Source organism: Sminthopsis crassicaudata, chromosome 4 (genome assembly GCF_048593235.1).
Source record: "Sminthopsis crassicaudata isolate SCR6 chromosome 4, ASM4859323v1, whole genome shotgun sequence".
In the NCBI taxonomy this organism is placed as follows: domain Eukaryota; kingdom Metazoa; phylum Chordata; class Mammalia; order Dasyuromorphia; family Dasyuridae; genus Sminthopsis; species Sminthopsis crassicaudata.
In genome coordinates, this window is record NC_133620.1 from 290,252,455 (window position 1) to 290,269,300 (window position 16,846).

General features: G+C 41.9%; 1 protein-coding gene across 2 annotated transcripts; it reads left to right on the plus strand.

The window, feature by feature from the left end:
- The first annotated feature begins 2,339 nt into the window (after nucleotides 1-2,339).
- On the plus strand, nucleotides 2,340-14,221 carry BAK1 (BCL2 antagonist/killer 1). Of its 2 annotated transcripts, XM_074311260.1 has the most exons (7): nucleotides 2,340-2,513; nucleotides 7,305-7,374; nucleotides 8,046-8,181; nucleotides 9,581-9,724; nucleotides 12,338-12,518; nucleotides 12,740-12,774; nucleotides 12,939-14,221. In XM_074311260.1, the coding sequence occupies exons 2-7, from the start codon at nucleotides 7,326-7,328 to the stop codon at nucleotides 12,982-12,984; spliced, it is 591 nt and encodes a 196-aa protein (XP_074167361.1). In that variant the 5' UTR covers nucleotides 2,340-2,513; nucleotides 7,305-7,325; the 3' UTR covers nucleotides 12,985-14,221. The 2 variants fall into 2 exon arrangements, with proteins under 2 accessions (XP_074167361.1, XP_074167360.1); XM_074311259.1 differs by having other exon boundaries at nucleotides 12,740-12,990.
- The last annotated feature ends 2,625 nt before the right edge of the window (nucleotides 14,222-16,846 follow it).

A 16,846-nucleotide genomic window follows, 5' to 3' on the forward strand; every position in this document is an offset into this window, starting at 1 on the left:
TAGAACTTTCTTTAAAAGCTAAATAGAGAACTTTACATTTTATCCTAAAGGTAATTGGCAGTCACTGGAATTTATCGAAGGGAAGAGGTGTTATGGTCAGACCTGTGCTTTAAGGAAAATTACTTTGTCAACAGAGGTTGAATTAAAGAGAGACATAAAGTAGGAAGGGCAACCAAAGACCATTCAAATAGTTCAGAAACTGAAGTGACAACGCCTACACCCTGGTGGCAGCTCTGTGAGTGTACAGAAAGGAACATAGTCAAGAATTACTATGGAAGTCCAAACAAGACTTGGCAACAAATTGATTATGAAGGGTGACTGTGAGGAGATGAGGGCAATTCGACCATCACATGCTTGAATGTTTGGGAGGAAAATATGAATTCAAGTCCAGTCTCTGATGCATACTGACTGTGTGACCAAGGATGGACTCGTTAACTTCTCAGTGCTCTGAAGCAACTCTTCAAGCTCTTAAATTACAGAGTAAGTACAAACATGCGATGATAGAGGGCGTTTATTGTACCAGTTAAATCATACTTAAATTATAAATACATTCTACTTTGTGAATGTAATCCTTGTCCCAAAGCCTACTACTATGGGACTCTCTCCTTATTGGTGAAAATGATGGCCCTGCTCTGAATGGGAAGCAAATGGAGCAAAGTTGGTGAGAGATGAGATAGTTCAAGCTTTCATCACTCTTCTTAAGTGGCCCCATCCCTTCCAATAAGATTAGGCGTGCTGAATTGCTTCTCTCATTTTTGATTTCCAGTTTTGAGAAAGAAGTTGGAAAAGGTCAACCTCACTTAAAAGCTACTGAAGGAAAAGATTCTAGGAAGATATGAGAGGAATAGGCATGGGAGAAGCTTGCTACTCTAGAGGAATATTCCACAAGATTTAGATCTAGGACCCTCTCTTGGTTGAACTGGATTGCCTCTCTCCCAATAGGAGAGTGCCTACATTTTGCATTGTCTGGCATATATTCTCCTATGTATACATCTCTAATTTCTCTTTTGCTATGATTTGAATGGATTTCTTTGTTATTTGCTACATGTTTATTGTAGAAATAGGAATTCAGACTTGGATATATGAGGTCCCCTTTCCCACCAAAAGGAGAAAATGATTAAAAGTTATATCAGACCTGATTATATCTCCTAGATGCACAATATTTAAGGAGCAGATAGATAAACTTCTAGTCTAGTTATCTCTTTTCTCTAAGGAAAGCAGAGTGATAACATTGGGCCCCAGCCTCCAGCTTTCTCTCGGGCAGGAATGAAAGTGTAGAGATATTCATTCTTCTTCCCTCTGAGCCTCACACAATGTCATTGTCCTCAAGTGGACAAATGGGTCCTGCCACACATGTGGAGCTTTTTCTCCTTATCCTAGCCATATGATTTTGGGCAAATTATTTTAAATTTTCCCCATTTTCCTCATTTGGAAAGTGATACCAAGAATATGGTGCCTAAAGCACCATAAATTTACCTATCCTGTCCAGAATTCTGTAGTCAGTATTTGTTGGAGGTGGGACTTAAACCCAGGTCCCCCCTGGCTTCTAGGCCAGTTATCTCTGCAAGGTTCTGGCTACCTCTCTCTCATTTTCCTAATTTTATTTTTTTGAGTCATACATGTACATTCACTTTTTTACATATTTCCATGTGAGTCCTCTCCCTTTTTTAAGAGGCAAATATCTCTCTTCAAATATTTAATAATGCTTAAAGCACTACAGAAAAGGCACTATTCTTTTTATTTTTCCCTATAAAATCATATCATACTTTATTACATAATGTATAATGAGATCATATCTCATTTACTCATTTCATTTATTGTCTCAAATGAAATAATATGTGTGCAGCACTTCATGAGCCTTAAAGTAATATATGTGGTTGCTATTATTATTGTCATTATCCTTCTAGAACTGGGGACACAAGGGACTCAGACTTGTGTCCCACACAACGTAAGCACAGCCTCTGTCCACGAAGCTCATCTTTTGACTTCCTAAGTGGGGAGAAGCTGAAGCTGAGACAAGGAGAAGGAGTAGCTTTAAAAAGGCAAAGACAGTGAGAATCCCGTCTTCCCTCTGTTTTTTCTGACCAGACCTAAAGTCTTGGATTGGGAGCCAGGAGGAGATGATACTACTGAATGGTAGTTGAGTGGGCCTTCCGGCTCCCAGCCTTCCCTCCCTCGCTACACTGAGATAGAAGGCTGAAGGCTATCCTGCTAGGAGAAGCATGCCAATAGCCATCAGGACCCAGCTACTCCCCAAAAAGAGCCCTCTAGAGGGAGCTCACCAGGCCCCTGCTCAGCTCCACCTCAGCGCTGTGATTGGATCTAAGCTGAACAGGAAAGAGAAGCGTCTGGGAGCAGGGGGATGGACTAACCTATTGGTCCTTGCAGCAGCGGCGGCTGCTGCTGATGGTGCTGCTACTGCCGCTGCCGCCACCGCCACTGCCGCTGGTTCCTGGAAACTGGGGCCTTAGGGTTTCTGTTCCTGGGTACACAAGGACAGCGGTCCCAGCAGGGTAAGTCCTATCATACCAACCCCAATCCTTTGAGACCTGGGATACTAGGCACTGAGTCTCATTCCATCCACATCCTGTGCAGGACCTCTGTGTGGTTTTGAGAGCTGAAGTGAAAGACCCCCTGCCAGGATATAGGCATCGGCCCAGGGAAAAGCTCTCCAAGGTGGGCCATTGCAGCTAACCCCATGGTTGGGCCCTGCCCTGGCCATCAGCTATCCCCTGGCTGGGCTGTAGACTGAGTTGGGTTCCTTTGGGCAATCTGCCTGACTCGTGGAGCTCTCAGAATTGAGACCTCCTGGATCTGTTAGATGGGGTTCCCAAGAAGAAGCAGGGGAGAAACTTGAGATTCTTTTCTCATAGCCAAAAAAAAAGTTACAGGTTATTGGGGAATGAAAATCCCTAGGCTGGCCATCCCTCCTCAAATGTCTCTTTCTAAGCTGCTATGAATCCAAAGGAAGAGAAGTATTGATGTTAATCAAGGACATTCTTAGACTTTAGGGCCAAGACCTCTCCTTTTCCCCAAAACACACTCTTGAAAATCAGCGCTAGGCCTCTGGTAGGGGAAAGGATGGTATTTCTATGCAGTCACTGGATCTGAAAATATTTCTTTGGTATCAGCCCCTGATGGGGTCCTGAATCCAAGGGCCTCAGGAGTAAAATATGTCACAGAGTCCCAGGGCAGCTATCTGCTTCTGATGGGGAGTCAGATTTAGAGTCCAGTAGATTGGGGTAGAGGGGAAGAGGAAAGAAAGCCTTATCAGAATGTGTTACAAACTGCTCCAAAGCAGAATGGGGGTGGGCATGCCAGGCAAAAGTCTGTTTTGATGAGACCTGGCTCTCATATAACTCTCCAAATCTTAATATATGTCACACTAAAGTGTATGTTTGGTGTGGGAGGTGAAGAAGAAAATTGAAAGTAGCAAGTAATTGGAAGAAGAGAAAATGGAGCCTCCAGGTACTGAGCCCTTAAATTAAGGATATCTTAGGAAGCACAATGAGAGAAAACTCCTAAAATGACCCTGGGCCTCAAGAAGACTAGCATAGGTGGCAGAGAGAATCCTGAGTAAGAGGAACAGGATTCAAATCCCAAGTCTCACCAGTGACTTTGGACAAATCCCTTAGATTCTATGGGCCTCAGTTTTCTCATCTGTAAATGAAGAGGTTAATTCCCCACTAGTTCTGAATCTAGGGTCCTATGAAATAAGGACCTTCAAAAATTAGGATTTTGTTGGGGTGAGGCCTGGGTTTCCCTCTGTAGATTTAGCCCTAAGGATGCAAGTAGAAGGGGAGAGGTGCAGTTTTGCTAAAGGCTTTGGTGGTACCTGCTGGGACATAGAGCAAGATACTGAAGAAAAAAAAAAAAAACCTAAACTGAAAGTAAGCTCATTTTCAGGAATTTCTGTTCCTTCCCCCTTTGGGGTTCAAGAAGTCAGATGCTAAAAGTTATCGAGAGGAGAGAGAGAGAGAGAGAGAGAGAGAGAGAGAGAGAGAGAGAGAGAAGAGAGAAGAGAGAAAGAATGGGGATGCGTGGGTAGAGTAAAAAGCAGGAAGTTGACAAAGTGGTAGCACAGGTGCATGATGGGTGATATCAGCAGGCCAGGCAGGCAGTGTGGGCCAGAATGTGAGGGTATAGAAGCATTTTAGACAGTTCTTCCTTCAACCACATCTAAGGCTTCCTGGCTCTAGAGAAAAGTTCTATGATTTGATTCCATGGACTTCTTTGTGGAAATCCTAACCTAATGCAGATTGTCAAAGTAACCCAGAGTGTTGGCAGAGGTACTCTGAGGATTCTCAGAGGGGAAAGGGAAGAGGAATACAAATTCCTAGGGTGTTCTGTCCTCGATTGCTTTTCTTGAGTCCTTCAGCCTAAAAGAAATTACTAGACTTGGAGTCAGAGAGCTTGGCTTCTAGCTCTATCTAGCCAGGATACTCATTCAATCCAGGATATTTCTCTGAGGCTCAATTTTCTCTTCAAAACAAAACAAAACAAAAAAAAAAAAAAAAAAGAGGGAAGGGAAAGCTGCAGGTAGGTGATGTAGTAAACAGCACCAGCCTGAAGTCAGGAGGACCTGAGTTCAAATTTGGGCCTCAGACACTTAACACTTCCTGGCTGTCACTTGAACTCAATTGCCTCAGCAAAAAAAAAAAAAAAAAAAAAAAAAGGAGGGGGGGTGATTGTGTAGCATTTGCCTGCTTGTTTAGTGGGATGTTTATGAAGCAGACATTTGCGAACCATAAAGTATCTAGGACACTAGATTTGCAACCCTGTGATATAGGTACTATTATTATTCTCATTTTACAGTTGAGGAAACTGAGGCAGATGGAGATTACATGACTTGCCCAGGTCCATGCAGCGAGTGACTGAGGCTAAAGTTTTCACTCAGGAAGGAGAGTCTTCCTGACTACAAAGCCTAGTATTCTATCCACTGCACCACTTACCTGCAAAATGGGGGAGTGATGATCTTACACTTACAGATCCTACAATCCAAAATGTCAGCTATTATTGGTTATTTAATCATTATTAACCTTTTTAGTTACAAACTTGGGATATAAACATGAACCTGAGTCTGCTGATCCCAATTACACAGATGGAGATGATAGGATACGTTTTGCCCTAAGTGTTCATCTGTCTTCCTATCTCACCTTTACCCCAGTGTCCTCTATCCAGGCCTCTAGGGGGATATCTATGGATGATTTCATAGGAAGGACATTTCCTGTCTACTTGTTGGCTGGGTGATCTTGGGCAAGTTTTTTAATTTTTTTTTTTTTTCTGAGGCAATTGGGTTAAGTGACTTGCCCAGGGTCACACAGTTAGAAATTGTTAAGGATCTGAGTTCAGATTTGAACTCAGGTCCTCCTGACTTCAGGCCTGATGCTCTAGCCACTGGCAAGCTTCTTAAATCTTCTCTTGGCTTCAGGCTTTTCATCCTTAAAGTGGAGATTATAATAACCTTCATAGACTTTACCAAGTTGTTATAGTGAGGATCTAGACAGATATTGTATATAAAAACTTTTGTTATTGCTATGCCAGGAAGTAGGAGATGCAATTATCTATCAATCAATCTTGTTAGTGATGAAATCTACAACTCAGATGGTGCCAGTTTTTAGGGAGCCTGAGAGTAGATTATAAATCGAGTCATCCTTTTAGGGCCCAAACACAAAAGCACCATTCATTCAGCAATTTGACAAACATTTATCAAGAGCATTTGCTACTGTATACCCTGCTGTTAATAAAGATAGATAAGATATAGGCCCTTTTCTCTAGAAACCTGTAATCTGGTCAACACAACTGGTTAAAAGACTAATGCACTCATCAAGGCAGCTAGGTAATAAAGAGCTGAGTTCAAATCCTGCCTCAGATACTTAATAAGTAAGTGGCTTAATCTCTGCCTGCCTCAGTTGCCTCATCTGTAAAATAATTGACAAAAATATTATTTTAATGATATTACTAATATATTATCTGCACTAATACATTATAACTACATATAATAATACATTATTATATAATATGTATATAATACAATACATTATAGCTAAAATATGATAGTAAACATACTATTAGTAATGCTAATCATAGCAATAATAGGACTTATCTCCCAGGGTTATTATAAATAAAAAGAGATAATCTTTGTAAAACTCATTTGCAAACTTTAAAGCTGTTAGCTGTCATTATTATCATTTAAAAGGACAGAAAAATTAAGTACAAGAAAATATTCTTAACAGAAATGCCAGAGTTGAGGGAGGAGATCAGAGAGAAGGTTAGAACTCCACGACCTAAGGCAGGATGTGGAGAAGGTTAGAGCAATGTGATACAACACAATAACAAGTATATGGTTTTTAGCAGCCCCCCACTCACCCATTCCCCACTCCCTTCTTTTCATGTTTCCTCTCCTCATCTCCTCACCTTGATGTTGACTAAATTTAACCTGGGCTAGAATGGAGTGTGATCAAAGCCCTGCAAAAAAGAGAGCTCAGATTATAATCTGAGGAACTGGATTCAAATTCAAATAGAATCTGCAATTTATCATCTACATGAATTTAGGCAAGTCCCAACTTTTCTAGGCTTCAATGGTTTGGATAAGATTAGGCTTCTTAAGCTTTCCACTGGCAAACTCTTTTTGCCTGAGAAATTTTTCTTCCACCCTAAGTATATAGATACATATAAAATAGGTATACAAATCAAATATTTACTGATAATAAATCATAAAAGAAATTTATTTTAAAACAGTGTTTTGGTATACATTTAACTTTATCATTTATTAAAGATGAAAGCAAATTTGCATGTTAATGACAGGGATGTGCTTGTTTATTTTTTTTATATAAAGAATCTTGGTGGAATAATTTTACTATTGCCAAATTTTTCACAACCCTCCCCACATTCAGTTTTACAATCCCATATGGCTTCATGACCCACAGTTTAAGTAGTTTTGGTCCAGAATACTACTTAAGTTTGTTCTTTTCAGTCTCAGATGCTTTGATTTTATGCTTTTCCCTGAGCCAGCATCCCCCCTCCTCCCCCACTACTCATGGTCTTGATCAGGAGGTTCAGACAAAGAGGACAAACCTTGCTAGGCATGGTGATATAGGAACCACATAAAGGTCTGGCCTAGGCTGGGACAAAAGGTGCCTCATCTTACACTTTACCCAGCATGTTGCCATGTGTGTAGATAGGGAGTCTGGCTCATTTAGTGAACAGTTAAAAACCTCTGAACTAGGGATAGACACCCTTGCTCACTCTTGTCTTTATTTTCTTTTTCTCTCTCAACATTAATTAATCTCCTCCTCTCCCAGGCTGGTACCATCTTTTTCAGTATGGCCTCTAGGCAGGTGAGCCGGATTCGAGCCCCCTCATCTACTGCAGGTAAGAGTATTCCCCTCCCCCCTCTAGGTCTAAGGAATACCTTCTGGGAAGGAGGAGAGTTGAGATAGAAGTTGGGGGAAGGAGAGAGAATGAGGGGAACCTGACTCTTGGCTTTTTACTCTCCTCTGATGGGTTTGTGAAGATAGAAGTAGTTAGGGTTTATCTTTTTGCCTCTTCTGTGTGGGGAAGCACCATGCTGCTGTGATTTCACTTATCTCTTGCATTCCTGTGGTCTCTGAGAAAAATGAACAATCAATGGAACTGGTTCTGAGTCAGGGTCCTGGACCCTTTCTTTCCAGCCTAACTTCTCTGGAGAGGAATTGACTGTCTGAAGGTGAGAGAGAGCAAACAAATTGACAAAGAAACAAGAAACTGAGTCAGCAAGTCACTAGGAAAATTCTCTCTAGATTTAGAGTTAAATCCCAGCTCTCCCATCTGCTGCTTTGCCCTCTGTGAGCCTCAGTTTCCTTGTCTGAACAGTTGGGCCAGGTGTTCCCTACCAGCTAGGACATTTTGTGTTCTATATTTTCAGACTTGTACTTTAAAAGATAAAAGGATGACTTTAAGTCCTTGTAGAGGAAGGTAGATTAGGGAAGAAGGGTAGCATGGAAGAGAGAATGCCCCCTCTCCTACCTCCCACCTGACCCTAACACTGAGGATTTGGTTCACAGAGGAACAGGTGGCTCGAGAGACTGAAGAGGTTTTCCGAAGCTATGTTTTCTACCGCCATCAACAAGAGCAGGAGGCTGAGGGAGATGCTGTCCTTGCAGACCCAGAAATGGACACCCTGCCACAAGAGCTCAGCAGGTGAGGGAGGGAAGCAAATATATGAAGAAATGCAGGCAAAAACTTCTACATATGTGTGAATACCCATGCATATGCATACATGCACACATGTATAACTCCATTCTGTGATGAAATGGCCCTTTTCCTAGCTGTTAATTGAAGTTATGTGTATTTTTATTATGTAAAATGTATTTGTGGTATGTATTTTTTTTCTAAACACTTTTACATATTCATCATGCTGCACAAGAAAAATAAATCAAAAGGGAAAAAAATGAGAAAGGGAAAAAAAAACAAAGAAACAAACAACAACAATCAAAAAAGGTGAAAATACTATGTTGTGCTGTGTGGTACAGCTTATTAAATTGTTTAAGTCAGCTAACACCAGGCTTGAAGTGATGAAGACTAGATTTCAAATAGACCTCAGATACTAACTGTATGACTGAGCAATTCACTTAACTCTGTTTGCCTCAGTTTCCTCATCGTAGAATGTGCTAGAGAAGGAAATGGCAAACCATTCCAGTATTTTGTCAAGAAAATCCAAAGTGAGGTCAAGAAGAGTTGACACAACTGAAATGACTCGACAGCAATATTATTAAATTGTGAGGGGAAGATGAGGATCAGGGTGGGGGGATGGAAAATCCACTACAAAGGGACCATGTAAGGGAAATGCAGAATTAGGAGGAAGATATCCAAAAACCCCAAAAGGAAAACAGAGCTAATAGATTAAACACTGGGAAAGACATATATGTTGCCTGGGTTCTATCAATGAGCCACCAGGTAGGTAAAGAATGGGAGTAGGGTAGAATAGAGATGAACTCTAAAGCCAAAAAAGGAGGGAATTGATTTGGTATACAGATAGATGAATGGTCATAGATATGAATCTCCAAGGGTCATGGCAGCTGGTTCCAGGCTTTTCCTAAGATCCCTTTCTCTGAAGATTCTGAATACTTTAATTTTAAGAACTAGAATAAGAAGGCTTTTTATCAAGAAGAGTGCCCAGCCAAGAATCTGACTTGGTGGCAACCATAGGAGAAAATGGGGGATATTTCTGAGGATCCCTAGCTCAAGTGGACTAGAAATGCTAAGTAGTCAGAAAGTGAAGGAGAACCTCAGCCCAGGAGACCAAGGTTGTACTGGGAAGATTTTTGCTTGTTGTTTTTCTTTACATATATTGTCATGTGTACATACAACCCCTCTTTGAGTTCCTCTCCATCTCATCTTTTATTCTTACCCTCCTCATTCATGCAAAGCTCTGCCCTCAGTCCTCTTCCCCTCTATCATCAATTTCCAAAACTCTGTTCTCAAAAAGTGGGCCTCCTGTGTTTGTTCACAGATTCAGGTCTAACAGTTTGGGTGTGGAATTACAAAGGTAAGGGCTCTTCTTGTCCTGACATTCTCTGTTTTTCTGTTATTGCCCCAGCACCGCAGAACAGGTGGGCCGACAGCTAGCCATCATTGGGGATGACATCAGACGCAGGTATGACTCAGAATTCGAGGCCATGCTGCAGGATTTGCAGCCCACCCCAGACACTGCCTATGAGTACTTCACCAAGATCGCCTCCAGGTATCTGCTTCCCCCAGTTCCTCCAAGGTCACTTTCAAGTAACCTCTCCTTCCTTTCCTTTCTGTATCCTGTCCAAGTCTCACAAGTGGCAACTGTTTCCCTGTATTGCTTTTGTGTTCACCTGTTACTATGTAGCAACTCCCTTTCCGTAGTCCCACCCCCTCTGATGTTAGAATGTGGGTATCACTGTATACCTCCCACTTGGAAACAAAATAGGCATTTGTTTCTGGGAGGCTATTAAAAAAAAAAAAAAAAAGCAGATCCGCTTTTTGTAGAACTGTTGTAAGGAAAGGCTTTTACAGGCCTTAGAAGCCCTATAGAAATGTGAACAGTGACTGTTAGGAGGCTAGGGGTAGATGGTCACTCCCCATATTTGACTCCATTTTGTTGTGGTTGTTATTGTTTTCCGTTTCCCCTAAGAAGGAGACCTCAGTTTTCTTTCTGACTCTGCCACTGACTAATTGTGTGATGGGGTGGAGTAATTTCCTCTAACACTCAGTTCCTTCCTTTGTAAGACTAGATGGACTAGATGATCCAGTAGCTGGATGCTCTAAATCCCATGATCCTCTAAAAAACAGAGTTCCTTCTAGAACTTGTGGGATAGGGATGGAATAGAAAGCATTGCTCTTAGCCTAGTTTACCTCTTTCCTTACCGTATTCTGGGAGAAGAGCAGCAAGAGAGGTTAATCCCTAAATACTGCTGGCCCTAAAACCTCCTCAATCCCCTGAAAATAGAAATGAGGCAACAATGTGTTTGAATTTCAACCCCAAAAGACGAGATTGAGGAGAGCAATTGACCCCAAATGCTCTTTGACACCAAATGTTGGGATTCAATCCTGGGTTGAATTCACAATGACTTTTCAACATAAGATAGGTTTGTTTATGAGAAGAGGTTACAGACAAAATGAAGAGGTAAAATAGACACCAGGAATAGTAAATATGAAATAGATTTCGGAAAGCATATAATTAGCAGGGGAAGTAGTTTTAACAATTAACATTGAGAAAAACAAGTTCTCTAGTAGAACTCACAATTAATCAGGAGAAAGAAAATACTCTATGAAGTGGGAATCTGCCATTGATTGGCAAGTTAAATCCACAGAGGAGTTTAGTACCTTCAAAGAGTTAGTTAGCTATAAGAAGGAGAAAGACATCATGAGGCAGAACACCATCAGCAAAGATGCTGTGGGCCAGACAGATTTATAAAGAAAATTGAACCCATTTTGATATTTAACCAAGTTTAGTATTACTTGACTTTCTGGTTGGATGCAGTAAGATGGGATTATCCATGACCTCTATGAGGGGTAGGCCTGTAAGACTGAGCAGATCTCCATCAGTGCTTTTCCTTACTTGACTCAGGGAGTAATCTTATCAATACTTCAGGCTTTTTCTGTTAACCCCACCTACTGACCCAGGATCTCATTAGCATGAAAGCTGCTGTTATGCTGGACACTTGGGGCAGGGTGAGCTTTACATTCAGAGCTGAGGTTAGGCTCATCTTTCTGAGTTCAAATCTGACCTCAGACACTTCCTAGCTGTTGATCCTGAGCAAATCAATTCACTTTGTTTACTAAAGTTTCCTCAAATGAACTGGAGAAGGAAATGGTAAACCACTTCAGTCTTTGCCAAGATAACCTCAAATGAGGTCATAAAGAGTTGGGCATGACTGAAATGACCAAATAACAACAAAAAGGCTACCTTATTTTTCTATTAGAGTTCAGTTTGTGATTAACATTAGGAATGAGAGATGTTTGTTGGCCTAGACTCCAAAGGTGGGCAGGGGATGTGATGTGAGTTATTCCCCATGTGTTATCCTCATTCTCTTTTGAGCTTCCCAGGACCTAACTTCCACTTCTGTCCTCTTTCTCCCTGCTGTCCCTGCGGGATGTCAGGCTAGCTGTGGTTCCTCGGCTTGCAGGTAAATCCCTCCCCCTCTGCCCCCATGCTTCAAGCTGTCCTTCCTCCACTAATTCTCTTTCTGTTGGACCTTCTATGCTGGGAGAAGTGGAAATCATCACTGCCCTGGAAATAATATGCAGGTTGAATGTCAGTGGGTGTAGAGGAGATAAGGTCTCTGACAACCAGCCTGAGAGGTGGTCCAGCTGTGCCCAGTTTTTTAACCCTTTGGGGTGAGCCCAGATGGTATCCCTCCAGGAGACCCAGGCCCAGAATTTTGTTGTATTAAAGTGTAAATTCCTTGAGAAAGAAACAATGCTTTCTTTTGCATTTGAATACAGGGTGCCAGGTGAATTATAACAACATGCAATTAATAAATACTTAATTGAACTATAGGACTTATCCTGAGGCTAAGTGGGCTTGGATGAATGGGGGAACCCAGACTATCTGGTTGCACTCCCTAGTGGTAAAAGAACTGCTGTACTGAGATGATAGCATCCTTTTAGGGCAACCTCTCAGCAGGTGTTGCTGTCCCACACCGTGTCTGATTTTCAGTCTTCCTAGAAATTGACAACCATAGATTCTCCCCTACCTCCTTCTTTTAGGCTGCTGTGTTCTACACCTGGGCCACCTTCCTAATCCCAAAGGGTCAGAGGGCAGGACTAGGAGGGAAAGGATGAATAGAAAAGTCACTAACTTGACACTTTTTACCTTTCACAGCCTATTTGAAAGTGGCATCAACTGGGGCCGAGTGGTGGCACTGCTGGGCTTTGGCTACCGGTTGGCGCTGCATGTTTATCAGCGGGGTCTGACTGGCTTCCTGGGCCGTGTGGCGCGCTTCATGACTGACTTCATGCTCCAACACTGCATTGCCCGCTGGATTGCCCAGAATGGGGGCTGGGTGAGCAGGGGCCCTAGGGGTAGGGAAGGTGTGAGGGGATAGACTAGATAGTAATGGGGAAAAGAGGGAAAGGGTCAAGGCAGGAGGCTTTTTTTCAGAAATCAGGGTAGAACTCAGGAGGTGGGCTCAGGGTGGTGGTCTATCAAATTCTCCTTCCATCCTTCCATGTTGCCTCTCACCCTGAGTCCCTGTACCTTCTGTGATGCCCATCTCATCCCTAGGTGGCAGCCCTGGACCTCTCCAACAACTCCATTTGGTATGTGATGACAATCTTGGGTGTGGTGCTCTTGGGTCGATTCATTATCCGAAGATTCTTTCAACCTTGACTCCAGGAGGGGGAGGCCTTTCATGAAGACACAAGGCCTAGGCCTCTCCCATCATTCCTCTTCTTCTGAGCCCATCATACCCTTCCTCCTCCAGGATGAAAAGGACAGCCCTGTGCTTCTGTGACAGATCAGCTGGATGATGGTCACTCCAAGCTTCCAGGCATCTTTCTTACCTGAGAGCCAAGGGGTACAGCCCTAGCCCTTCATGGTGCTCATAGGCTCTTCTCTTTGAGAGCCACGTTATCAGGTCAGAGAGGAGATCACAGCTATGTGAGAATACAACCTCCACCTCCTTCCCAACATGTGCACCTCACACACACATACATGAACACACATGGATCTGTGGAAAGCCTCCAAAATAGGGCCATTTAACTTCTTAATTCACCTAGAGGAAAGAAGATTACAACTACTTATTTCTGAGAAGAGTGTTTTATTTTTTTTAATATTTTATATATGTATTTTAAAATAATTACTTAGATTGCTTATTGCTTATTGCTTGCCTTCATCTCCTTTCACCTCCCTCAAGGCTTAGATGATTCTTGATGATAGGGTCATCATGTGATTCAATAGTTATCAAATACAAATATCCCTCCCACCAGGGATTTGAAAAGCAGAATATTAGAGCTGGAAAAGACCTTAGTGAAATGTAATATCAGAGCCAGAACTAGATTCATAGATTCAAAGGAGCAGAGTTGAGAGACCTTTATTTTACTGAGGGGGAAACTTAGGCTCAGGAAGGAGAACTGAAGATACTACTTAATCCTGCTTTTCCCTAGCTTTGTTTAGGCTGCTCTTGTAACTAGCCATTCTCTCAGGTTTCTTGGGCCTGTAGGGACTTTACCTCCCAAAAAGAAATTCCTCCCTCCCCCAGAGTCGAACTTGCTTTCTTGGTAACCCTTCAACTAGCTTGCTTCAGTTTTCTACTCTTCAACATTGCATTTTCTACTCTGTCCTCCCATACTTGTCCCAAACCCTATCACTACAATCCCTTGGACTTGCCTTTCCTTCTTCTAACATACTCCCACCCTGATCACACCTCTTTTTTTGTCAGGCTTCAAGATTAAATATAGAAGTTACTCTCTACAGGCTGCTTAGGCCAAAAACTAGGAAGAACAGGGAGGGAGCTCTACCCTAATCCTGTCTCTACTATACCTGTGGAAGGTGGGACTGTACACCAATATACAATTTGTAGGGTACTCCCTAAACCCACAAACAAGAGCCAGATAGGCCCAGGGCACAGTGTAATACCTGGGGTGGGCATAGGAGACACTGAAAACTCAACTCTGCTCCCCAGTACTTAAGAACTGCTTACCACATAGGTATCCTTGATATCTTTGATAGGCATCTTAAGTTATTTAATAATAAATGTGCAATCCCACAACTTCTGCCTTGCAAGTTTTTATACACCTATCTCAAGTGCCCCTGTAGGTTCTGTACTACCTTCTTCATCCCTGCTATCACCATCCACTCATCATGTTCATGAAGACTCCCTAGCAAAGATCCAAGGGGAGATGTTCTCAGGTTGATGAAGCTTCAGCTCATCTGAACCCAAGTACAGAAGTATTTGAGCCTCAGATGGAATTCGACATCATCTGGTTTAGTTCCTTAATTTGACAAAGAAATGACATCCAAAGGGGACTTGTCTGGGAGCATGGAAACCATAAGGAAGAGATGTAAAATTTAAATTCAATTCTTGAGATAGGCAGTATGATGTAGTTGGGAGAGTACAGGATTCATAATCCTGGATCCAGTTCTTCTACACTTAGGACCCGTGAAATCGTTTTATGGAGGGAGAAACTGAGGCATAGTATAATCCTCAGTTCTTTATAAAATAAGAAGGTTGGACCAGGTGATTTCTAAGTTTCTCTTCTAAGATCCTGACTACAAATCCAGGGCTTTTTACACTAAATCATACAGATTGTTCAAGTCAGCAAGACCAGAAATATTTAGACTGTTAAATTCAGCCTACTTACTACCTTTTATCTGAATGAAGGAGTGGAAAGGCCCTATCCTAATTGAAAAACCAGGAGGGTCTCATATCTCATAGGAAGAGGACCATAGAGTTCATCATAGCTCAAACCACTTAGTTTATAAGAGGAAACTGACCTCCAAGGTATCATGTTAAAGGATAGTACTGGATCTTAATTGTCCAGGCTCCCAGCCAAAGATTTTTTCTGCTTTATCTCACTGCTAATTCTTATGGGTAGTTAGGTGGCACAATGAATAGAATGCTGGGCTTGAAGTTAGGAAGACTCAACATGCTGAGTTCAAATCTGGCATTAGCTGTGTGCCAGCGTGGCCAGCTGACCAAGTCACTTCACTTTGGAGAAAGAAACAGCAAACCATTCCAGTATCTTTGTCAGGAAAATCACAAATAGGGTTGAAAAGAATCATACACGACTGAACATTTCATTTTGCATGTTGTACCCAATATAACTATACTAATTTGTATCCAAACAAGAATGCTATCACTAAAAATTAAACAGCAGATTGCTGGAGGACATGGTACACCCAACATAGTCCAAGAACTTCTGCCTCAGAGAGTCCAACGTGTCCCTTCAACAATGACCAGACAATTCTATTCCAGTACTTGACTGTGCATCCATATTAGGAGTTACAAAGTACTTTGTACAAAACAATCTGTGAGAAACAAGCATTGCAAATTATAATTTCCATATTCAGAAGAGGAAATAGAGGTGGCTGACCTAAAGGGAGAGGAGACACAAGGAGGTAGTGTCAATCAAGGTTTGAGTTAACAGCACCTAGGTGAGTCTAGAAGTGATGAGAAAAAGGAGGAGGAAAAAAATTAGAAGAAATGCCTTCCCATCTTGTTCTGGGGAGTTGAAACCAGGCAGGTCAGCAAATACAAAATGGTAGAGTGTTAGATAAAGCAGTTGCTCAATAAAAACAAAAACACCAGTAAACTTCTCTATTCAGTTCAAGACTGCACAGAAAGACTGACAGAAACCTTGTAAACACCTTGAGTAGAGTACACCAGATATATCAGATCTCTGGTAAATAAAACTGAGGCTACAGCAGGCTCCCAGACTGTCTGAGCCCCCAGTTAGCTCCCGTAAAGTCACTATGCAAATATGATATAAACTGTCCCTGTGATCTTTGGGGGGGAAGGGTTGGAAAGGCCCTTAATCAAAACCCCTCCCAGCCTTTGGGAAGAGCCCTACCTTCCTGTTCATGGGGAAAACTCCCACACTGTATCTCCTCTTATTCAATTGGAGATCTTGGTCTGGGACATAATCACCACCCTCTATTGAAAGGTTCCCCAGCTCCAGGCCAAAAAAATCCAATATAATCAAATACTGTGTGCCCAGACCTTTGCAAATAATTCTAACAGGATTTTCCCCACTAAGAAAACTTTTTTCTTAGTGTAATTAACCCACAAACCTCACACCTATATTCATTGGGGTTTGTGACTTCTTTTGCAAAGCCTGTGACTGGCTAGGGGACCCCATTGCTGTTAGGGGATCTCTTAACCCTCATTTCTCACACCTCAACATTTGGTGGACCATTACAGGGATCCCTGAAATTGTGGCCGAGGTAAGCTTCTTGCTGTTGTCTATTCTATAGCTGGGACACCCAAATACCCAAGAAGATTTGAGCTGTTGGGAGCTCCACACTCTAGCAGAATTCTTTGGTTGGGGACACCCAGCCTGGGAATTCCTGCGTTTTTACAGAAGCACCCTTTAATCAGAGAACTTCTGTCATCTCTCCCTCTTCAGGGATGCCTGGAAGGACAGGATGTTATAAAATCTGGGAAAATCTGGGACTTGTAGCAAAATGGGACAATCCACCTCTGTCTCTATTCCTAAGGATTCTCCCTCAGGCTGTTTCTTAAACAAATTCAGTTTAAAAGATCTCAAAACTTAAAAGCTTAAATTAAAACAGCAGTACAGTATGCTGCTTTGCTGTAGGGAAATCAAAATTAGATACTTATCTTTTTTTTTTTTTTTTAATTTTTTATTTTATTTTATAATTATAACATTT

Excerpts from the sequence above, each read along its gene's own strand:
- BAK1 (XM_074311259.1), top strand. The coding sequence starts at position 7,326 with ATGGCCTCTAGGCAGGTGAGCCGGATTCGAGCCCCCTCATCTACTGCA. Across the intron at positions 7,375-8,045 it reads AGCCCCCTCATCTACTGCAG|AGGAACAGGTGGCTCGAGAG; the intron begins GTAAGAGTATTC and ends TTTGGTTCACAG. Across the intron at positions 12,519-12,739 it reads TTGCCCAGAATGGGGGCTGG|GTGGCAGCCCTGGACCTCTC; the intron begins GTGAGCAGGGGC and ends TCTCATCCCTAG.